The sequence below is a fragment of the Podarcis cretensis genome (genome assembly GCF_951804945.1).
Source record: "Podarcis cretensis genome assembly, chromosome: 6".
NCBI lineage: Eukaryota > Metazoa > Chordata > Lepidosauria > Squamata > Lacertidae > Podarcis > Podarcis cretensis.
In genome coordinates, this window is record NC_137175.1 from 33688858 (window position 1) to 33710518 (window position 21661).

Sequence of the window (21661 nt, forward strand, 5' to 3'; positions counted from 1 at the left end):
GTTTTGCTCAGGAGGAGGAAATCAGAAACCTGGGCAATGTGTGGAAGGGGATACACATGCAAATTCTCCTAATTTGGAGAAGGAAAAAACCCATAACAAACCAAATGAAGCCTTGCTTCATTATTATTTTTTAAACATTTACCAGTTATGGATAGTTTTGGATTTGGAACTTGGGTTTGTGTTTTTATTATTGTTTTGGGCAGCAAAAGTATAAAATTATTTACTTCACCAGTTTGTTTCTTGCCTTAAATTCATCAACAAGAATTAAGATTTTAAAAGAAAAGTTTGAAAATGTTTTGAAATTGAAAGGTCAAAGGTCTGAATTCAAAAGTCTGAAACGCTGGTGAAAATTTCACGTACTTCGGAATCAGGCTATTCGGAATCAGGCTAAACTCCTCTGTCAGCAAAGGCCAAACTAGGCCTCATAATATCCCTACCAGCCTCTTCCCTGTCTTCCTGCCCCTACTATTCCTTCAGATGGGATACGGTACATCTTCTCTCTCCTGTTTGTTGGTAAATATGGAGACTCAGTGGAAATCAACCAGGGACAGAACTTGCTGGGAGAACCCTCAACTACTTCTCCAGAAAATGGCATACTCACATGTCCAGTCACTGGCTGTTTGAATGATGGATGGATATGGTCCAGCCACTCCCATCATCTTCAGAGTATATTGACGTCCTGGGATCAGCCCGTCAAAGGTGACATTTGTCCCAACCTTCGTCGCTGTTACATTTTTCACCACCAACTGGGATTTCGTTTCCAAGAGAGTCCCTGCATAATTGCCTCTGACCCCAGAGGGACTCTGCCAAGAAGCCCGTAGTGACTTGGTGCTGTGACCGCCATTACTGAGGCTCAGATGCTCTGGAGGCAAAGGATCTGAAAGGAGGAAATCAGACCAATTTCAGGCATTTATGAGGTTTGTCTCCAGCTTCTTCACCCCTTTGCCTTTGGAAGTCTTAAAGGTATAGGGACCCCTGACCATTAGGTCCAGTCGTAGACGACTCTGGGGTTGCGGCGCTCATCTCGCTTTATTGGCCGAGGGAGCCGGCGTACAGCTTCCGGGTTATGTGGCCAGCATGACTAAGCCACTTCTGGCAAACCAGAGCAGCGCACGGAAACGCCATTTACCTTCCCGCCGGAGCAGTACCTATTTATCTACTTGCACTTTGACGTGCTTTCGAACTGCTACGTTGGCAGGAGCAGGGACCGAGCAATGGGAGCTCACCCCATCATGGGGATTCGAACCGCCAACCTTCTGATTGGCAAGTCCTAGGCTCTGTGGCATCCACAGTGCCACCCGTGTCCCTCTTTGGAAGTCTTAACGCTGCCCAAATAATGACACCAAAGGTGCAGTGGTCCTTTGGGGAAGCTGAGGCTTTGCGATTTGATCAGATGGACTTTATTATTTGCTAATTTGTTGAGGACATAGCAGCAGCGGCTAGGACTAATGTGAAACTGTTCAGACTCCCTCATTACTTTTGCTTCCACCAGGAGGTGCCTACATTCACAGTACTGAAATGTTGTTTTCTTGTGATGTCGTTACATGCTGCTGTATCATTATTGTGAAATAGTTCTTGTTGATTTTGTGGTGTATTGCTGTCAGCTGCTTTGAGCATAAGTGGAAAGGCAGCACACAAATGAAATAGTGGTGACGATAAAGGCAAAAGTGTGAAATGTCAGTCCAGTGCCACCAGTTCTGAAAGAGATCATGAGCCTTTCAGCTCTAAAATCACCTCCTCACTAAGCTCCAGGGCCTTGGGGGTGACTGAACTTTGACAGGGCCCACCTGTCTCTCTTGCACCCGCCCAGACCCCTTTCCCACTTCAGTGGCAGCTCCTTTTCCCCTTCAATTACCCAAGGAAACTCTCAAGGTCTGGACCTGGTAGCCGTGTGCATGACAGCCTATTGGAATTCCCATGGCACTTACGTGTCCAGTTGCTAAGGACGAGGGGCAGGGAGATGTAGGGCCCAGCAATGGTGCAAATCTCCCAGGAATAGTGAGTGCCTGGTATTAACCCTTCGTAGCGCAGACTGTTATGACTCTTAGGCACGGATTTGTTTTGCACCAGCATGTGGGGTTCCGTGGTGTACAATGCTGCCACGTAGCCAGTCCCAGGTGCCTCTTGCCAGTGAGCACGGAGCATGTGGGCACTGCCTTGGCTTGACAAGCTCCCACTTGGTGGAGCTGCGGGATCTGGAAGGGGGAAAGACAGACACAAAATTATGCACAGGGCCTTCTATGAAAGGCCTGGGTTGATACGAATTGGGGAGCACCTATTTGGGAGTGTAGAATGAAAGGGTGACCAAAAAAACAACCCTTTCCCAGAAGACTCATTGTGATGTTTCTCCCATCCCAGCTTCCAGAGTAGAAGATGGACGTAATTATCAGAAAGGTCTCCTCTTCAAATCAACTCAGAATATTTGTTTTGTTCAACGCCTAATAACTAATAATAATAATAATAATAATAATTTATTATTTATACCCCGCCCATCTGGCTGAGTTTCCCCAGCCACTCTGGGCGGCTCCCAATCAGTGTTAAAAACAGTACAGCATTACATATTAAAAACTTCCCTGAACAGGGCTGCCTTAAGATGTCTTCTGAATGTCAGGTAATTCTTTATCTCTTTGACATCTGATGGGAGGGCGTTCCACAGGGCGGGTGCCACTACCGAGAAGGCCCTCTGTCTGGTTCCCTGTAGCCTCACTTCTCGCAATGAGGGAACCGCCAGAAGGCCCTCGGCGCTGGATTTCAGTGTCCGGGCTGAACGATGGGGGTGGAGATGCTCCTTCAGGTATACAGGACCGAGGCCGTTTAGGGCTTTAAAGGTCAGCACCAACACTTTGAATCGTGCTCGGAAACGTACTGGGAGCCAGTGCAGATCTCTCAGAACCGGTGTTATGTGGTCCTGGCGGCCACTCCCAGTCACCAGTCTAGCTGCCGCATTCTGGATTAATTGCAGTTTCCAGGTCACCTTCAAAGGTAGCCCCACGTAGAGCGCATTGCAGTAGTCCAAGCGTGAGATAACCAGAGCATGCACCACTCTGGCGAGACAGTCCGCGGGGAGGTAGGGTCTTAGCCTGCGTACCAGGTGGAGCTGGTAGACAGCTGCCCTGGACACAGAGTTAACCTGCGCCTCCATGGACAGCTGAAGCCCCAGCCAAGACAGAGAACTGTTCTCTGGGAGTCTCTCTTCACTGACCCTGACAGATGGTTGGGAATGCTAAACAAACAAAAATCTTGCATTTCTATCCTGCCTTTCTCCCATCATGGAAACCAAGGCAGTGCATGTGTGGTTTCCAGGCAGTCACCTATCCAGACCCAAACCTGCTTAGCTTCAGCAAGCTGGTGCCCTCATTTGCCTTTGAACCATACTCTATGACCATGTGATGAAGGAACCTCTTTCCATGGTCCCTTAGGTTGAGATTGATAAAGCATCAGTGTTGGCGCTGAAGACAGTGAGGGCTGGAGTCAACTAATGGATCCCCACTAGCGCAATGGGTTTTTCCCCACCCTCTCCTCCCTCTGTGCCCTCATCTCCAACTGGCTCAGGGGTTGGAGGTTGGGAGAAGCCCCAGAATAGTGTGGGGGAAGAGAGGAGTGGGGAGATAATTCCATCCAGCAAGTAGAAATGCTTGCCCTGGCAGAGTGATCTCCTTAAAGCTATCTTGAATTCTTCCCTGTGTGTCCTCACCTTCCCAGAATTCCCTTCAGTCAGGTAACTGAAATACCCTCCTACCCAAAACCAATAGCAGAGCATTTCTATAGGATCCACTGCCTCCTGACAGGATCTGAGCTTCAAGCCCTGCTTACATGTCCAGGCAGAGATGCTCTTTGTAGATGCTTTATGGGGTCCAGCAACAGCGGTCACCAAGGCAATGTAGCTTTTCCCAGGGCTCAGACTTTGGAAGGTGACCTGTGTGCTGTTCCTTGCCACCGATACATTTCTGACAGGTGTCCTGCTCTCCCCTTCCTGCAGAATCACCAGATAGAATTCTCTTCCTCCAGCTGGTGAGTTCCATGTCGCTTTCAAAGTGTTATTTTTGCCACTGTTGACCAAGCTCACATTGGTTGGCTTCAGGGGGTCTGGGGAAAAAAATGAAAGGAAGGATCAGCGTTCACCATTAATGAATTGCCAAGAAACAGGGTGTTGTCAGCCTTCCCAAACCTGGTACTCTCCTGATGTATTGGACTACAACTATGATCATCCCTGACCATTGGTCATGCTGGCCGGGGCTGATGTGAGTTGTAGTTTGGAGGACACCAGGTTGGAAAAGTGTGATGTGGTCTGTAAACCTGTGGACAGAGCTTATGTCTTCCTTAATTCAGAGCCAACAAATCATTTTAGGTGCTTTAGGAATTAGTAAATAGATTGTGATAGCTTTCCAAACCCTCAGCTGCTCACATGATTCAGAGTTCTCCATCTCAACTCTTAGGATAATTGAAGGGTCAAGCTAGCACTGATAAATGGAGCACAAAACTGCAAGTTTGACTTCTATTTCAGATGCATATCTGAATGTGATGTAAATAAAGGGGTATATTTGGGATGTATCTGCTCTGCTCTTGAGTTCTATGAGAAATGGGGGAATATTTTGAATGTTAACACTTACAAACACACACAGTGTAAAGTCTCCCTGACGGCAACTACAGTTGATGTAAGGGAAACCCATACTTCAAAGGAAGGAAATGAATTTAGTTGCTTTGCATAATACAAGTGAGGAGAAAACCAAAGGCTCGATTTGCAGGTAGCTTGGATTCCCCAAACATGAAAGCTAGTCAACTGGAATATAGGGATGGCCTTTTAGAAATGATCACTGGGACCTGAAGGACCCTCCTGCATTAAGAACACACCCACGGACTGGAAAAAGTCTGGTTGACTTTTGGAAATTCTCAACTTTATTGGCACTGCTTTGGTAACGTAAAACACAATGTCTCTGGTTCATGTATTCAGAAAGTAAATTATGGAGCCTCTATTACAGTAGGGAAACACAAGCACCAAATAATACAAAAAGAACAACAAGACTGTCTTTATTTCACAGCCAGAACATACACATGTTCATGTGTGTTAGTTATCCCTATTAAACAGACGCAGAGCAAGCTTCTAGGTCTCTCAGGATAAGGACTACCTGTTATTGTAACCCTGCCTTATTCTGTTTCATAGGCTCAAAGTAGCCTCTCATTCTAGTTTAGGCCTGCCTACCTGACTTCCAAGTGCCTTGAACAGTATTCTGCTGCATACTCACATGTATAAGCTGTGACATTGGGCCCCTCTATCAGGTAAAGCCCAGCTGCGGCGCTGATCCCCAGGCGATAGGGGGTGCCCGGCTGCAGGTGCTGGAAGACGTAACTGGACAGGCCTCTCCTGAGCGACACTGTGCTGCTCTCAGCTGCGGTATGGAGGTTCTGCAGAGTGAGATGGAGCCATTCTGCTCCCTCTGTTTTGGCCCATGAGGCTGTCAGACTGGAGCTGGAGTTGCTATGGAATGCCAATGCCTTGGGGGCGACAGGAGCTGTTGGGACAAAGGAAAGCTGAAGGGAGTCATCACTCACTACAGGAAACCACCTGCTCCAAGAAGAGGGGTTCCTTTTCAAAGATGCCCCCACTCCATGGGAGTCCCCAGTCCTCGGAAGAGGACACTCCAGCACCCTTGCAAACAAATCAGTCAGTGAAAGCAGCTAAGCCACTGACATTTTTTACTTGCTTGCCTTGCTCACACATACATGTGCCAATTTTGGACTCTAGCTCACATCAGCCCCAGTCACCATGGCCAACAGTCAGTGATGATGTGAGTTGTAGTCCAACAAGAACCACAACTTCTCTGCCTTTGGCCTAATGGAGGAGAAAATGATCAGTTTTAAGAACACAGGGATATAAGAGCCCCACCAGAGCTGGCTAAAGACCCTTCTGGCCCAGCATCCTGTTCTCATTGTGGCCACGTGAAGCCTGCAACCAGAACCTGAGCACCAACAGAAGTGTCTCCATTTGTGATTCCCAGTGACTGGTTGTCATTTTTTCCTGCTTGGCTGCTTGAAGGTGAGTCTTACTCCATAGACAACTAAGTTGTCTAAATTGCCTATCTAAATTGTAAGCCGCCTTAGGGACTGCGCTGGGCTGAAAGGCAAGTCATAAATCACTTTATAATAAATAGATAAAATTCCAGGCCTCATAAGCTCCACGGGTGTCAAAAACTAATCTCAGGCATGGCTAATTAGCCCCTGCCTACTTTCTTTCCCCCCTCACTACTCCTTGAGCATGTGGGAACAATGAGATAACGTAGCCCCGCCCAGGTATCTGATTAATTTCTGGAGACACTTCTGTCTCTATAGAGTTGATTTTATCCTCCAACAATGCCCTCAGGCCAGAGTAGCAACTTTCCATACCGGTCCATTGACGTGCACTGGTGCTTGCTTTGGAATATCCAGCCAGGGTGGTGATTCGCAGGGCATATTCACTGCCAGCTTGAAGCCTCTCAAAGCGGAAGGTGGTGGCCCCTTTAGGGAGAGTCACATTCCTGACAGGAGCCTGTGAGTCTATGTGGTACAGAACCAGCTGGTAGCCATCTTTCCCACCAGGGGCTTCACTCCAAGAGGCTACTAACACAGAAGGGCCATCATAGCTGAGGATCACGTCCCGCACAGCTAAGGGAGCTAAAACAAGATGAAGGTTCCAAAACAGAGTTGCCAGTGAGTAAGCATTTCAGAATATTTACCAGATCCCCAAACCTATCTCTCTCCTATCTCTCTCAAATCCTGACCAGATTTCTAAAGTATTTTATGTGAGTTCTGTTCTAGCCTATCTGAAGTACAGTGGTACCTCGGGTTACAGATGCTTCAGGTTACAGACTCTGCTAACCCGGAAGTAGTACCTCGGGTTAAGAACTTTGCCCCAGGATGAGAACAGAAATTGTGCAGTGGCAGCGTGGTGGCAGCAGGAGGCCCCATTAGCTCAAGTGGTACCTCAGGTTAAGAACAGTTTCAGGTTAAGAATGGACCTTTAGAATGAATTAAGTTCTTAACCTAAGGTACCACTGTATATTAGGAGTTGCAGTTGGAACTAAAAAACAGGTGGAGAATCGGTGGCCCTTGAGATGCTGGTGGAGTCTAATTCCCATCAGCCGCATAAAGCATAACCAATGGTCAGGGATGCTGGGAGTTGTACTATAGCAAAACTTGGAGGGCAACGGGTTCCCCATGGCTGAACTGAAAGATGAACACTTCACAGTGAAAGTCGAATAATGTTTACTCAGAAATAAAACCCACTGTGATCAGGAAAGTGCACCTATGATTGTATGCTTAAAGGTTCACAGTCCTCAGCTCAGCCTTATGTAAACTCAGCCTGCATGCAGACACAGGAAACAGGAAACAGGGTGTCTATAGGTAAAGAAGTGCTGGGCTGTTGCCAGGGCCAGAATTAAGTATCTTGGTGCCTAGGGCAAAGGACATGAAACACATCTTTAAGTCAACCCCCCTATTTTATAACGTAAAACATTAACACCAGTTATAATAAAACGATAAATAGCAAGACTTGGATAGACAGAGTTAGTGAATATTCATGGATTATTTTAGGAGGTCTGATGACTCTGGAACTGGGAGAACTGACAGCGCCTGGTGCTTCAAAGCTTTGCCTTTCAGATTAAGGCTGTGTACACACTCTACCTCTGAAATGCACAGTCGCCATTTTATCATAGCATGCTTTTTTACATAGGACTTTGCCATTGTACACACCTTTATGCAATGGCACAATCTAAAGTAGCAGCTGCTAGCCAGGTTGTCTGTAAACACAGGTGGGCATGTTTTAAAATTAGTGTGCAACAGTGTTATCTACTCTCCTGAATTACTGTGTCCACAGACTTTTTTTTTTTTAAAGTTGTTTTCTGCAGTCTTTGGAAACTGGTGTTCTGATATACTGGTGTGCATCACCATACAGAGACAACTAAGGTATGGTATTGCTTCCTGTTTTGACTATTTCATTCATAGACAAGTTAAATACGGGGATGGGGAGTGGCACAGCCCTGCAAGGCCGGAAGGTCTGCCCCAATAGGAGGTGACCTGAGAAAGCCCGCTCTGTGTACACACACCGGCAGCGTGCACTTGAGAAGTGCATTCTCAGCACAAAATGGATTATAAGCACTCCAGCAGATCAAGCATTAGTGCGGGGGCAGGGATGACATGGGGATGAGGTCATGTGTGCAGCACCCGAAAAAGGTTCCTGCATCCAGCTCCGAATACACATTATCACACAGTATGTACACACCCTAAATATTTGCAGGATTTAAATCATTACTGCAACCAGTAATCTCACCTAACACATTATTTTTTCTTAAAGTAAATTTCATTTTAGTAAATAATGCATATAGCATGTTTTGCCTTCATTGGAGGTTTTGAGACAGAGGTTGGAAGGCCATACTTGGCTGCAGTTCCCACATTGCAGGGGGTTGTGGACTAGAGGATCCTTGGAATCCCTTCCAACTATACGGTTCTATGAATTATGATTTTGGTGGGGACTTAGATCAGGTGCAATCCTACCCTAGCTACGACACGGGTTCTTGCTATACTTCAGAGGCACTTTCACAAGCACAAACTGCAATGAGGTTCTGCTACAGCTTGAATGACAATAAAAAGGACTTAAATGGTAACGTACAACACCTCAGGTGTGTGGCTGTGGTAAAAACAGTTTTTGTGAAAACACTGCATTCAGCAAATTTCAGCTGGTGACTGACACACGAACTTCTGTGATCAAATGAATTTTTCATAAGCCTGGAAAACACTTATCTGTAACAGAATTGTCTGGGCGCAGTTTGTCTGTAATAGAACGACCCATATCAGTTGCTCCAACAGAAAACCTTGGGCTGTTTCTGCAATTAGTGGCTCCCACTGTTCCAAAGTCCACAAGGACATTGTGAGACAGTTGTGGTACCATTACATTAGGAACAGGCGGCCATGGAATAACTCTGAGCTAACTTTGCGGCCAGCTGCCTGCAGAGCCTGACAATTGCTCTCAGTTTCTGTGCAAGTCACAGGGAAAGGTTGCAAATCAGTTTGCCTTAGTTGATTTCAATGTCATTGTACATGTAAATTGTACATGTAAATTGCAAGCCAGGGAGGTTTGGAGGATAAGCTGTGATCCATCTTAAGAAAACTAACTTGGTAGCAAGTTTCATTCTAGCTAATGAGACTTTGCTTCCAAGCAGGAAATACTTAGGATTGCAGCGTTAATAAAAGCAATGTTGCATGCACAAAACAACATGTTGCTTTTAGCTATACGATTCAGATGTTTCTGGAATGAAATGGCAAATGCTGAGAAGGGATAATGGAGCAAAGTATTCCCCCTCCCCAGCAAAGCATCTGGAAGTTGTGAACAATAGGGTATAGTGTTGCATAAACGATGGGCCAGACACACATTTTATTGGCCCAACTTGGATGTGCAAGCAGAAAAAATAGCCAGATGTTGCTGCATTTGTGCTAAATACTGGATGTAGAACCGCAAGTACTGGTACATCATGTTATATTTAGCCTGACACAGCTAAAGCAATTCAGCCTGGAAGAGCTAGCAGAAGCTCTTATTCCATCCAAAATCAAGTTCAGACCACTGTAGACGTCATAGAAAAAAACAAGTATACTGTAAAGTGATCCTGCACTTTTCTAACATTTGATGGTACAGTGGTACCTCAGTTTAAGTACTTAATTTGTTCTGGAGGTCCGTTCTTAACCTGAAACTATTCTTAACCTGAAGCACCACTTTAACTAATGGGGCCTCCTGCTGCCGCCGCGTCACTGGAGCACGATTTCTGTTCTCATCCTGAAGCAAAGTTCTTAACCCGAGGTACTATTTCTGGGTTAGCAGAGTCTGTAACCTGAAGCGTATGTAACCTGAAGCGTATGTAACCCGAGGTACCACTGTATTTGCATGAACATCAGTGTGAAAGCTGTGATTGGGACAGCCTCCCAGAAGCATCTTCTGCCACGTATTTTCAGACTCTAAGGAGGATACGAGTGGCAGAGGGTATTAAATGAAAGCAAAAGTCCTAGGTTGCTCTCTTATCCTTTCCTTTCTTTATGGGTAGCTGGTAGCTTTGACAATGAAATGGCAGCTTTGATTTTTGAGGGCAAGGCTCAATGAACTATCTGCACTAGTGCAAGGCATAGTGCTAGCCGAGTGGGACTTCCCTCCATGGCATAGCAGCTCACAAGCCAGGGTGGTTCTTGCTTCCATCCTGACCCTCTGAGTTGTTTTTTGTACTTGTTCAGTAAGCTAGAAAACATCTGAAGGCAGTCCTATTCAGGGTGGTTTTTTTGTCTGAAATGTTATTATTTTTTATATTTTGCTGGAAGCCGCCCAGAGTGGCTGGGGAAACCCAGCCAGATGGGTGGGGTATAAACAATAAAATTATGATTATTATTATAGAAGTGAGCACTTTCAACTTTTGAAGAAAGCACACAGCCAGGCATGTCAAGGGGAGGCCGCCATTACACAATGTGGCATGCTGAGTCTTGAGTGTGTGAATGAAAGCAAGAAAAGGCAATGTCCATGTTTCTAAATATAAACCAACTCTATGCTCAGAATAGCCTCACGCAGCATTTGTCTCCCACTTACCTGTCTGCCCGGTGACTCTCCTGCTGTAGTTTCGTGCACAGACCAGCAGCACGGTGACTTCAATGCTGTATCGTGTCCCAGGAAGCAAGCTCTGGAAGTCGAAACTGGTGGCATCAATCCCAGCTGATCCATTCTGCAGCAAAGCGTCTGTCTTGAAGTCATAAAGGGCTAGTGAAATGCCCCGGACACCTCCAGAGGGCCTTTCCCAGGTCAAGAGGAGGTAGTCAGAGCGGCCTTGGCTGCTGATGCTCACATTCAGGAGGTGTCCTGGGGAAGATAGACCATAAGGTGCTCAAAACTGTATTGTCCTTCAGGGTCTGCTGTCTTCAGCCCCCAAACACAAAGGCCTGTTCTCTATCTGACATAGATCAATAACACCTTCATCACCTAGGTGAGTAGGCAACGTGATGCTATCCAGATGTTGTGGGCGCCATATTATTTATTATTTATTTTTTAAAATAACTGTATCACACACACACACACACAAATATATAATCAAAGCTGTCACAAACACACAGAGAGACACTAAAAAGTATATAAGAATTTAAAACAGATCGCGAGCTAACTATGTTTATTTGTTGACTCTATAAGTGTGGCGGCACATAAAAGTTTTCAGCAAACACCTGTTGAATCTCTATTGGAAGAGCATTCCACATGAATGAGCCAGTGACATTAAAGGCTCAGTTTCAAGTTGATGTCAAATGAGCCACACAGACTCAGGGGAGTTTCCTTCATCGCTGACCATGGGCCATGTTGGCTGGGGCTGGTGAGAGTTGCAATCCAAAGCAACTGGAAAGCACCACATTGGCTACCCCTGACCAGCAGGGAGGCCCTTGAGATATCAGCAAAGCCTCCTCACTCTCATGCTGAACCTGAGTGGGAGTGGTTGGTTTATAAAAAGGAACAGTAGTATGACAGGCAAATCCACTGCATTAGAATAGTCATGTTTTAATTCTTTAGCCTCTACAATTGCTAAACAACAGACAGGAAAATCATAAGTTAGTCTGCTGAGACCATCAGCAATTTTGAAGTGGTCAAAGCGGGTAGGGGGGCAGTGTTGGCAACCCCAGCACTACATGATTCATTGTCTGTAGTCAAGCCCCACAATTCAACCACGTTTGTTCCAGCTCCTTAGAAAGGAACTCAATATTTACATCAGGCATTCCTGAAACTGATGACACCCTCACCCTGAAATGCAAATAAGAGACTGAAAAAGCCAGTCTGACTCCCAGGCATATCCTTCTACGAGTCCTTCGAGAGCCAATGTGGTGTAGTGGTTAAGAGCGGTAGTCTCGTAATCTGGGGAACCGGGTTCGAGTCTCCGCTCCTCCACATGCAGCTGCTGGGTGACCTTGGGCCAGTCACACTTCTGTGAAGTCTCTCAGCCCCACTCACCTCACAGAGTGTTTGTTGTGGGGGAGGAAGGGAAAGGAGAATGTTAGCCGCTTTGAGACTCCTGAAGGGGAGTGAAAGGCGGAATATCAAATCCAAACTCTTCTTCTTCTTCTTCAGAAACAGAAGAGAAAATAACTTGTTGTCACCTATGGCTCCCAGGTAAAGGTGCCCCAATGCATAATGAATAATCGACAGCCTATCCTGGACAACTCCATTGGGTGGTAGCCCTGTCCACACTTGCAGAAAGCCCCTAAATTGAAACTGGCTAGTCACTAGCAACAATTAACCATCAAATGGAGACAGAAACCTAAGGACCAGATACTGCAACAAACCCAGATGCCAGCTCTACCTCCGTTTTCATACAAGCAACAGTATTACAGACATCATCCATAAAGCCAACCATATCATCAGGTGTTCATTCACCTGCTCATCTTCCAATGAATTACATGTAATTTTTGTAATGCCCTCTCAACAATGCCCTTCTGGTGTCTACCTAGGACAGGCATCCCCAAACTCAGCCCTACAGCTGTTTTGGGACTACAATTTCCATCCTCCCTGACCACTAGGGATGATGGGAGTTGTTGTCCCAAAACAGCTGGAGGGCTGAGTTTGGGGATGCCTGACCAAGACAAGTAAGTCAGTCTCTACATAAAAGAATAAAGCAACACAAAATTGGCAATATTCAGAAACCATTGGCAGTCTTTGGAAAACACTTTCTTCCTAACCTAAAAGCCATCATTTTTCCATGAAGGCACTTCATTCCGGCGTGAAATGGCATCAACATAGATAATAGTTTCCTCTCCTACTGCAGGTAGGTAATTAAAAAATTAGCATAGTGAAGCTAGGAATGTTGTGTTATTGTACATTGCTGCTGTGATTGGCCACTATGTTTACTTTGTTGACATATAAGCTTTGCGCAGAATCACCATAGGTTGTAGCCCTGTTCAGGCAATGGGGCATGTTTTTGTGTGCAATGGTGGGACGTGGTGGGTTTCATCCAATCATCCAAGTACTGCAATCTTTGTCTGCAATGTGTATGCACACGCACATGTATAAACAGAGCCTGCCACTCCTGCATTTCATGCTATTTGGCTTCATTGTTTACTATCTTTCCCCTCAATGCCCATGTATATCCACTAACTGTGCATAACTCTTCATGCATCAGAAGATGTGAACTCTAGTCGATGACAGCTTATGTCACAATGAATCTGTTGGCCTTTCAGGTTCCACAATACTTTGGTATGCTTTTCCCCCCTGGTGGAGGTAATTATGAGTTTTGGATGCAAGATCTGCAGACACCTTGGGTGGTTTCATTAGGTGAATTAGCAGTTTAAGAAAGACCTTGCCCTGTTCCTTTCTAATTCTAACTCACTGTGGAGAAGTACTGTATCTACATAATGAAGTCTTAATGTGTTCCTAGGACTGCAGTGTAATTCTCTCTGGAGACAAAGGCCTTATTTAATGCTTTGCTGATGTATTAGAAGTGTGTCTAATGCCCTGTTTACCTGCTTGCCGGCAAAGTCTGTGTGCAACCTGTGCTACTTTTGCATGTTGTAATTGTTAATATATTCTTGGTGGCTTGTGTTGAACTCACCTATGTGGAAATTCTGCATGCTGCAATTAATTGTTGAGCAAACATGTATCCAGGTTAATTAATATTGATAAAAACTTCAAGGTTTTATAACTATATAACCTTTAGAAGACATCTGAAGGCAGCCCTGTATAGGGAAGCTTTCTAATGCATAATGTTTTATTATGCTTTTATTTACTTTGGAAGCCGCTCAGAGTGGCTGGGGCAACCCAGTCAGATGGGCAGGGTATAATGATGAAGATGGAAATGTGCAGTCCCTGAGTTAAGAGAATTTGGCTTGACTTGGTTTCCAGGAGGAAAGCAATAATAACTTTTGCCAATTCATTTTGGGCCTTTCCTTCACAATATTCTCCATCCCTGCAAGTATTAGATAGCTTACAGAATTCAACATCTATTTTTATGCTAAGGCAGAACACTTGTAGAATGCTGCTGTCACTTTTCATGATCTTGAATGTGCATCTTGCTTGCCTAAATAGATCTGACATTTAACAGTTCTTTGTTTCGCCAAGGCAGTCTACTACTGTATATCTCTAGCTACTTGAAAACACACTGAAATTCATACACAGAAAAGGTGAACAATAGTTTGGAGAATCGCCCGAATAAGGGAGGCCTAATACAATTCGGCACTGGCTCCAGGTTTCTTTTTACCCAGAACAGTCTGTAGAAACATGGTGCCAGGAAAAGAATATTTCCCTAGGTGTGTGTATTGCTGCATGGAAAGCGGTAGTGCAAATGTCACAAACACTTATAGGACATATGATACAGAGCTTGTGTTGTATTGTGGACAGAGTGTAAGAGTAGGACTGAGGAAACCTAGGCTCAGTCATGAAGCTTAGAAGGTGATGTTGGCATAGTCACTGTCCCTTAAGCCTTAGGTATAACACTGGGTGAGGATAAAACTGGAGAAATCATGAATATTGCGCAGAAGGAAGGAAGGAAAGAAGGAAGGAAAATTAGAGATTAGCAACACAATCTCCACCCTCCTTCCTTCATTGTCTACTATTTTAATTAAACACACTCACACTCACACACATATTAGTAGTAGCAGTACCCCACCCATCTGACTGGGTTGTCCCAGCCTCCTATAAAGGGTTTGCGGTCTCCCAACATGCACAATGAGCCAATTCTTTTAAAAAAGTTGTGGACTGTAAGAATGCCACCACCACCCCGACACACACAAATGCCACAAATAGTTTTCAGTGACTCTTTAGATTAAGGAGGGTTTTTCAAGCTGTGTCCTTTCCCATGAAGCTTGGCTTCATAAAAGCCAGTTGGAAGTTGAAGGCTGAGCTGCACTGGGGAGGAAAAGTATCTCTCCCTCTTCTTCAGGGAAAAGAAGGTGAGAACATTGAGGGACACCTTCCCATTACATTCTCACTCCCTTAGGTCTCCATCACTCCCTCACTTTGTCCCTTGAAGCGATCTCTAGGGAAATATATCTGGCTCCAATAACAGTGGATATTCCTGTGATATTCCAGATTTCCGTGTCTGGGAACTCCCAGGGGAGAGGAGCAGAAAACTCACCTTTCTCGTCAGGCAGTCCTTCCACTCCTGGATTCCTTTGCCAATCTGTTTGGTTGCATCTGTCATCCTATGAGATTGAAATTAATAAAATCCTTAGTGGTGTCTGGATAGAAGCAAGGCTCAGAAAAAGACTGCATCTCTATTCTGCCATAAAAACAAAGAGACACAACACCTCTAATGTTATGACACCCCAGTGGTGTGGAATCTGTGGCCCTCCAGATGTTGCTGAACTCCAACTCCCATCGCCCCCAGTGAGCATGGCCAATGGTCACAGATGATAGGGCCACAGGTTTCTCCACCCCTGAGATACCCACCTTTATGCCTGGTCCCTCACACTTGCAGTATGTGGAGAGGACACCTCTCTGATTCGAATCACTAAGTCCAGTCATCCCTATCCTGGTACCCTCCAGATGTATTGGACTCCAGCTCCTATCAGCCCCATCCAGAATAGTTAAGGGCCAGGGATGGGTGCATGCAACTATTTTAAAACAGAAGTGCATCCTCTCTCGACATTGCTACCACAACCTCAAAGGGGAAGAGAGTTTGCATCCAAATGGATGGGTACAGCATGGAATGCCTGAGTGGTGGAAGGCTACATCTTCTTTTCACAGTCAAGGGCTCAGTGTTGACAGCTGCCAAGTGCTGTCCAACTACAGATCCTACCTAGACTGGCTTACAGGAACTGCAAGGTCTGGCTGCCAGCCTCCCTTCCCAGCTTGGTATGTCTCTCTGGAAGCCAGACTTGTTGCTGTGTACAGCCAAGCCCTGCCTCTTGCATTGTTTCTCTTTGTGGCATTATCCAGGTTGCTTCCTTCGTAACAAGGGTCAGGTCATTACGCTGCAGCTGTAGTGGACTCCCTGGTTCTCCCCATTTTGGTATGAGGTGGTAAAGGGCAGTGCCTGAAGTAAACAATTAGGGGCAAACTAGGCATTACATGGGACGCGGGTGGCTCTGTGGGTTCGAAGGTCGCGGTTCGAATCCCCACAACGGGGTGAGCTCCCGTTGCTCGGTCCCTGCTCCTGCCAACCTAGCAGTTCAAAAGTACGTCAAAGTGCAAGTAGATAAATAGGTATTGCTCCGGTGGGAAGGTAAACGGCGTTTCCGTGTGCTGCTCTGGTTCGTCAGAAATGGCTTAGTCATGCTGGCCACATGACCCGGAAGCTGTACGCCGGCTCCCTTGGCCAATAAAGCAAGATGAGCACCGCAACCCCAGAGTCGTCTGCGACTGGACCTAATGGTCAGGGGTCCCTTTACATGCAGTCAATGTTCCCTCACAGGTGTTTTTTATACGTGTGTGTGTGTGTGTAAAACAACATCATAAGTCTGCATATGTAAACATAAATAGAGGAACAGTGATAGGAAGGTGGTGTGTTATTTCCCATTTTTACCAAAACTAAGATACCTGTGGAAGAACAGTTGGGGGGGGGATGAGATTATAAATGAAAGAAATGGGGGGGGGGGTCAAGCACACGGACACCACACTTTCCCTCCACTTAAATTTTTAGCATTCTAAGGCTTTTAATTTTATTTTTAATGATTGGGAAAGTTACACCCAACTGCATAAAATGTCTAGATTTCGCCTCCACTCTAGTTGCAGCCCTATGGCAATAGTTAGGTTGGAGGAACGTGAAGTTGGAAAAGCCAGGAAGAAATGATCCATGGGAGTTCCTCCTCTTTGCATCAGGTTCAGTTTAAGCTCTGCTGTCCTAATTTGGCTCCTAATTTTACAATGAGATTTGGACAAGAACAAAAACCCCTAAGATTTGCTTATCAGGGTCTGACCAAAGATTCCCCTTATCCTGCATTCTGTCTCCAATAATGGCAACCAGCAAGGTTGCCAGCAGAAAGGAGCAGGTCTGCTTTCCACAACAGGCTGATGTGTAGAAATCAGTGGGTACAATGTTTTTTTTTGCAGGATGGAAATAAGCATTATCCGGGGCCAGATTCTAGCAGAAGCCTGCTAGCAGAAGCCTGGTCCTGCTAGCAGAAGCCCATACAAGGACTTCCACTAGCACAATGAAGCTTCCTTCCAACTCAACAAATTAGTGGAAGTGTGGGTCAGCAATACCCCCAGGACAGCATGTATGGGGAGATAATTTCATTGGGCTAGCAGAAATGCATTCTGATGGAATGTTTGTAGCAATGTGGAGCTGAATTCCTCCCAATGTCTGTGCATCAAGTTGCTGTTAAAGGCACAGCTACAGGGATTGGAAAGGGCCGAAGCTGGCAACTCTCCCAGCTGGATGACCCTGGATTGCTCACAAGCAAGGCATGCTGGAATAGCTTTCTCCTGTTGTATCCCCCCCACATCCATTAATCCTGAACAGTGAAGTTCTATTCATGAAACGTGGAAGGAAGTTCTGTCCTTCAAGATTATTACTAGTTGTCATTGAACAATCCTGACTTTTGAAATTTATTTTTAAAGGTATTTATGCTAGTGTGGCCATCATTACAGCTTGTTGGAATGATTTCCACATATGAATTATGTGTGATGATGCATACTGTTTTGCTTGTTCTGAATATGCTGCTGAATATCATGGTTAAAACCAAGATCTAGTGCAGAAGTTACCAACAAGGCACCCGATAAACGTTTGTTGGACTCCAGCTCCCATTATTACCAGCCGGTATAGACAAGGGTCAAGGATTATGGGAGTCCAACATCTCTGGACTTCCAGAGCTACCCAAATGAAAAAGAGGGTTTTCAAAGGCTTGCAAGTATGTAAATCTTATGGTTGGAATAGCATCTCATGCAATGCATCTGGGGAATTCTCACAAGTGGCAGGGCAATGCAACACCAATCCCTGTCCTCGGCCTCACCCTGCCTCCAGGATGGTTCTCATGACATGAAGAAAGTGATCAGCATCACCAGGGAAATCACCTGCCTGGCTGAACAACCTTCTCTAGAGCAGAGCCGAAATTTCTTAGAAGATGTGATTTTTCATTCTTCCTCTTACCTCATTCTTCCCCCTCCTCCCAAAAAGAGAAAGCCATTTTGCAGAATTTTCTACTACAGTCATACCTCAGGTTAAGTACTTAATTCGTTCCGGAGGTCCGTACTTAACCTGAAACTGTTCTTAACCTGAAGCACCACTTTAGCTAATGGGGCCTCCTGCTGCCACCGCGCTGCCAGAGCCCGATTTCTGTTCTCATCGTGAAGCAAAGTTCTTAACCTGAAGCACTATTTCTGGGTTAGCGGAGTCTGTAACCTGAAGCGTATGTAACCTGAAGCGTATGTAACCTGAGGTATCACTGTAATATTATCCACCTTTTTTGTGGTGCCATCATTCCCCTCCATCTCCTGCATGATCCTGAATGATGCTAGGGCCCTTTAGCAACAAAGTGGGGGTGGGGACTTGGGGATGCAGAGGTTGTGCTACTGCCACACCTAATGGTGACATAATAATGAGGATAATTTCTTCTCTCTCTGGAGAAATGCTCTGAAACACAAGTTTTTTTCTGTACACAAATAGAATGGAGAATTTTGGGAGGCCAAAATCCTGAACCGGCACACGGAGTCAATGTACAAATCAGACCAAAAGCCTATCTAGTCCAGCATCCTGTTCTCACAGTGGCCTTCTAGATGCCTGTGGGAAGGACATGAGTTCAATGGCCCCTTCCAAGAACTACAGCAATACTGTCTCTGATTCAGGCAGTAGTACATAAGGCGATTGTGGCTAGTAGCTGTTGATAGCCTCTGTGAATTTGTCGAATCCCCTTTTAAAGTCACCCAACTTGGTGGCCATTACTACATCTTGCAGTGCTTCCTTTTGCCTGTCCTAAACGTCCCAATATTCAGCTTCACTGGACAACCCTGGGTTTTGGTATTATGAGAGAGTGCTAATCCTCTCTGTGTCCACACCAAGTATAATTTCCATCTCTTACATCCCTCCTTGTTCGCTCCCTTCTCCCTGAACAAAAAAAGGCCCTAGGAGTTGTGACCTTTCCTTGTACAAGAACTGATCTGGTCCCGACGAAAGAAGAATGGCAGACAAAATTAATGGACTACGCAGAATTGGATAAAATGACAGGAAGGATTCGAAACCTGAGGGACCAGAGATTTACAGAAGATTGGAAGAAATATACGAACTATTTGAAGAGCAATTGTAATCAACAAATTACGCTAGTAGGTCTACAAGAAGTTTGTAAGGAGAAATATATGAAATATTGCAAAGAAGAGAAAGAAGAGAGATATTAGTTATGAGATTTAAATGTAATAGTGAAAATAAGAAATGTAAATTAAGTAAATAGATTGGAAAATTTTCAGAGGTGATTGATGGAAGTAAAAAAATTGTATAAGATGTTAAAGTACGTTTAATTATTGTTGAAAATGATATGTTGAAAACTAATAATTTTATATATATATATATATATATATATATATATATATATATGAGAACTGAAATGGTCTCTGATCATTTTGCTTGCCCCTTTCTTCACCTTTCTCAGCTCTACAATATCCTTCTTGAGGTGCGGCAACCAGAACTGCACACAGTATTCCAGGTCTGGCCGCACGGTAGATTTGCGTAAAGGCAAATTTCTACAACTATCAATGCATTGTGAGGGGGAAAGGAGGAACTAGGCCCTTAATGGAAACAGGTCACAGAGCTGCGCCTGATAAGGGTTCATGTGCCCCAGCACATGTGTGGGGGTGTGTGGGAAGCATACATAAGTCCAGAGAGGCTGGCAGGAAACACCCAAGTAGAACTAAAAGTATAGAGTATGAAGTATAATAATGCACCTCATTCCAGCATTTCCAACAGACTGAGCATCCAGATTGGGAACCTGGTGTGCTTCTGAGTCGGGCAGGTGAAGGTGTGAGCAGCGGCAGAATGTGCCACACACACTGAGCACCAGGGCAATTACTCATGACAAGCTCCCATCTCTTTTTACAGGCCCACTGTGTGGCTTTGCCTCCTCACACAGGACGCTACCTTTTCCCAAGTCAGACCATTGGTCCAAACAGCCCAGTATTATCTACTTGATTGGCAGCAGCTTTCTGGGGTTTCAGGTAGGGGTCCATCTCCTACCTGGAGATGCTGGGGACTGAACCCGAGACCTTCTCCATGTGCCCTACTACTAGGCCATGCCCCGTTCCTGAGTGCTGCGAATCCCCATGCGCCACAATAAGTGCCCTCCTGTCCTGTTAACGCGCACTGCCTTGGCACAAGGCTCTGTGGTCTCAATTAGAGGAGAGGCCGGGGAAAGCTCCTGGAGGGAGCCAGGCTTCTCTAATGGGCAATGGTGCTAATTCAGTGCAGCTGTGTGGCCAGCAGGCAGGAATGCTCTCATCCCCCAGCAGAGCAGAGAAATGCAGGCTGGCTGTAACTCGGAGGAGCCGGCCTCCACCGCCAGCAAGGAAAGGCACTGGAAGAGAGAGAGAGAGAGAGAGAGAGAGAGAGAGAGAGAGAAACGTGGACTCACCTCAACCACAGCTTGCAGATGCGCCTGCGAAGAGGCCCATTCCATGGGCAGCAGCAGCAGCAGCAGCCACAGCATCTGGGGGAGAGAGGGGAACGAGGAGCAGAGAAAGGTAGCCGCAGCAGCAAGTTATAGTCCTCTTCGAAGAGCAGCTGCCCTCCTCACCCAGCTGTCCCTACGGCAACTCCTGCAGACTTCCCTCGCTGGCCTGTGACATCAGGGCCCTGGCATGCAGGATGCCAGCTCCAGCCGCCAGTTTGCCGGGGAGTTCAAAGGTGTATGTGTGAGTTTGCGAGAGGCTCTGCATGAGAGGACGAGGAGCGTGCCTGTGTGTCTGAGAGAGGGAGAGTGTGCCTTCCTCTCTGTGTGGGGGAGCATCGACTGTTCCCTGCGCGAGAGAGGCTGTACGTGTGTGGCTGCGTGTGTGAGCAAGCCTTGCCAGCGCTGTTCCTCCATGTGGGAGTGTCTGTTTCTATGGGTGTGTGTCTCCAAGAGGACGTCTTTTGTCCTGGGTTTTTCTTTTGTTTTTTAGACATTTTCTTCTTTGAGAACAAGTTTGTTGAAGCTGACAGAATTTGCCGGGGAGGGACTGGGGGGTGGTTTACTCTTCTTGCTCAGGGTGGTAGAGTAGCCCAAAGAGAAATGTCTGCCTGTTCTCTCTCTCCTGGAATGAACAGACAGCAGCATTGACCCACTAGGAGTCTCGGTTCCCATAAACTCAAAAGCTCCGGGATGGTCAGTGGAGTTTCAAGAACAGTGAGACCTCAGGCTGACTGAGCCACTGAGCCAGAACTGTGACACAAAAAAAGAGCTGAAAAGTTCACTGAAATAAAGATTGTCCTGGATGTAGCTGTTTTTCATAGCATTTCAGATAAGAGTTTTGTAATTCTGTATTCTGTATTCAGTCATTATCTAGACTCAATATGGGCTTCTAAGTAATTTTAGATCAATAAAATATTCTGCGTCGTGTTACATTTTCATATTAACCGTTGGCAAGCTTTGACCATCAATCTGATGATGTGCTTGAGTTTCGTTGGAACAAACATCTCCCACTGGTTGTCACTCTGGGAAAGTAGTGTTTCAAACACTGCCGAGAATTTGAATGCATATGCTGAAGAATACCCTATGCACACAAAAG

The 21661-nt window shown here is 45.7% G+C and overlaps 1 protein-coding gene across 4 annotated transcripts in view; it reads right to left on the reverse strand.

Annotated features, from left to right (window-relative positions):
• LOC307217512 (receptor-type tyrosine-protein phosphatase V-like) overlaps nucleotides 1-20981 on the reverse strand; it is a 56030-nt gene extending 35049 nt beyond the window's left edge. For 3 of the 4 annotated variants that reach the window (XM_079978783.1, XM_079978784.1, XM_079978782.1), the window contains exons 1-8: nucleotides 20527-20980; nucleotides 15105-15171; nucleotides 10595-10861; nucleotides 6382-6648; nucleotides 5244-5510; nucleotides 3814-4086; nucleotides 1929-2195; nucleotides 602-877 (exon numbers count right to left, since the gene is read on the reverse strand). In XM_079978783.1, the coding sequence (XP_079834909.1) occupies nucleotides 602-877; nucleotides 1929-2195; nucleotides 3814-4086; nucleotides 5244-5510; nucleotides 6382-6648; nucleotides 10595-10861; nucleotides 15105-15171; nucleotides 20527-20601 (1759 nt within the window). In that variant the 5' untranslated portion in view covers nucleotides 20602-20980. Of the gene's footprint in view, nucleotides 1-601; nucleotides 878-1928; nucleotides 2196-3813; nucleotides 4087-5243; nucleotides 5511-6381; nucleotides 6649-10594; nucleotides 10862-15104; nucleotides 15172-20526 lie in introns of all 4 variants that reach the window. The other variant, XM_079978785.1, reaches the window with a different exon arrangement.
• Nucleotides 20982-21661: the final 680 nt, after the last annotated feature.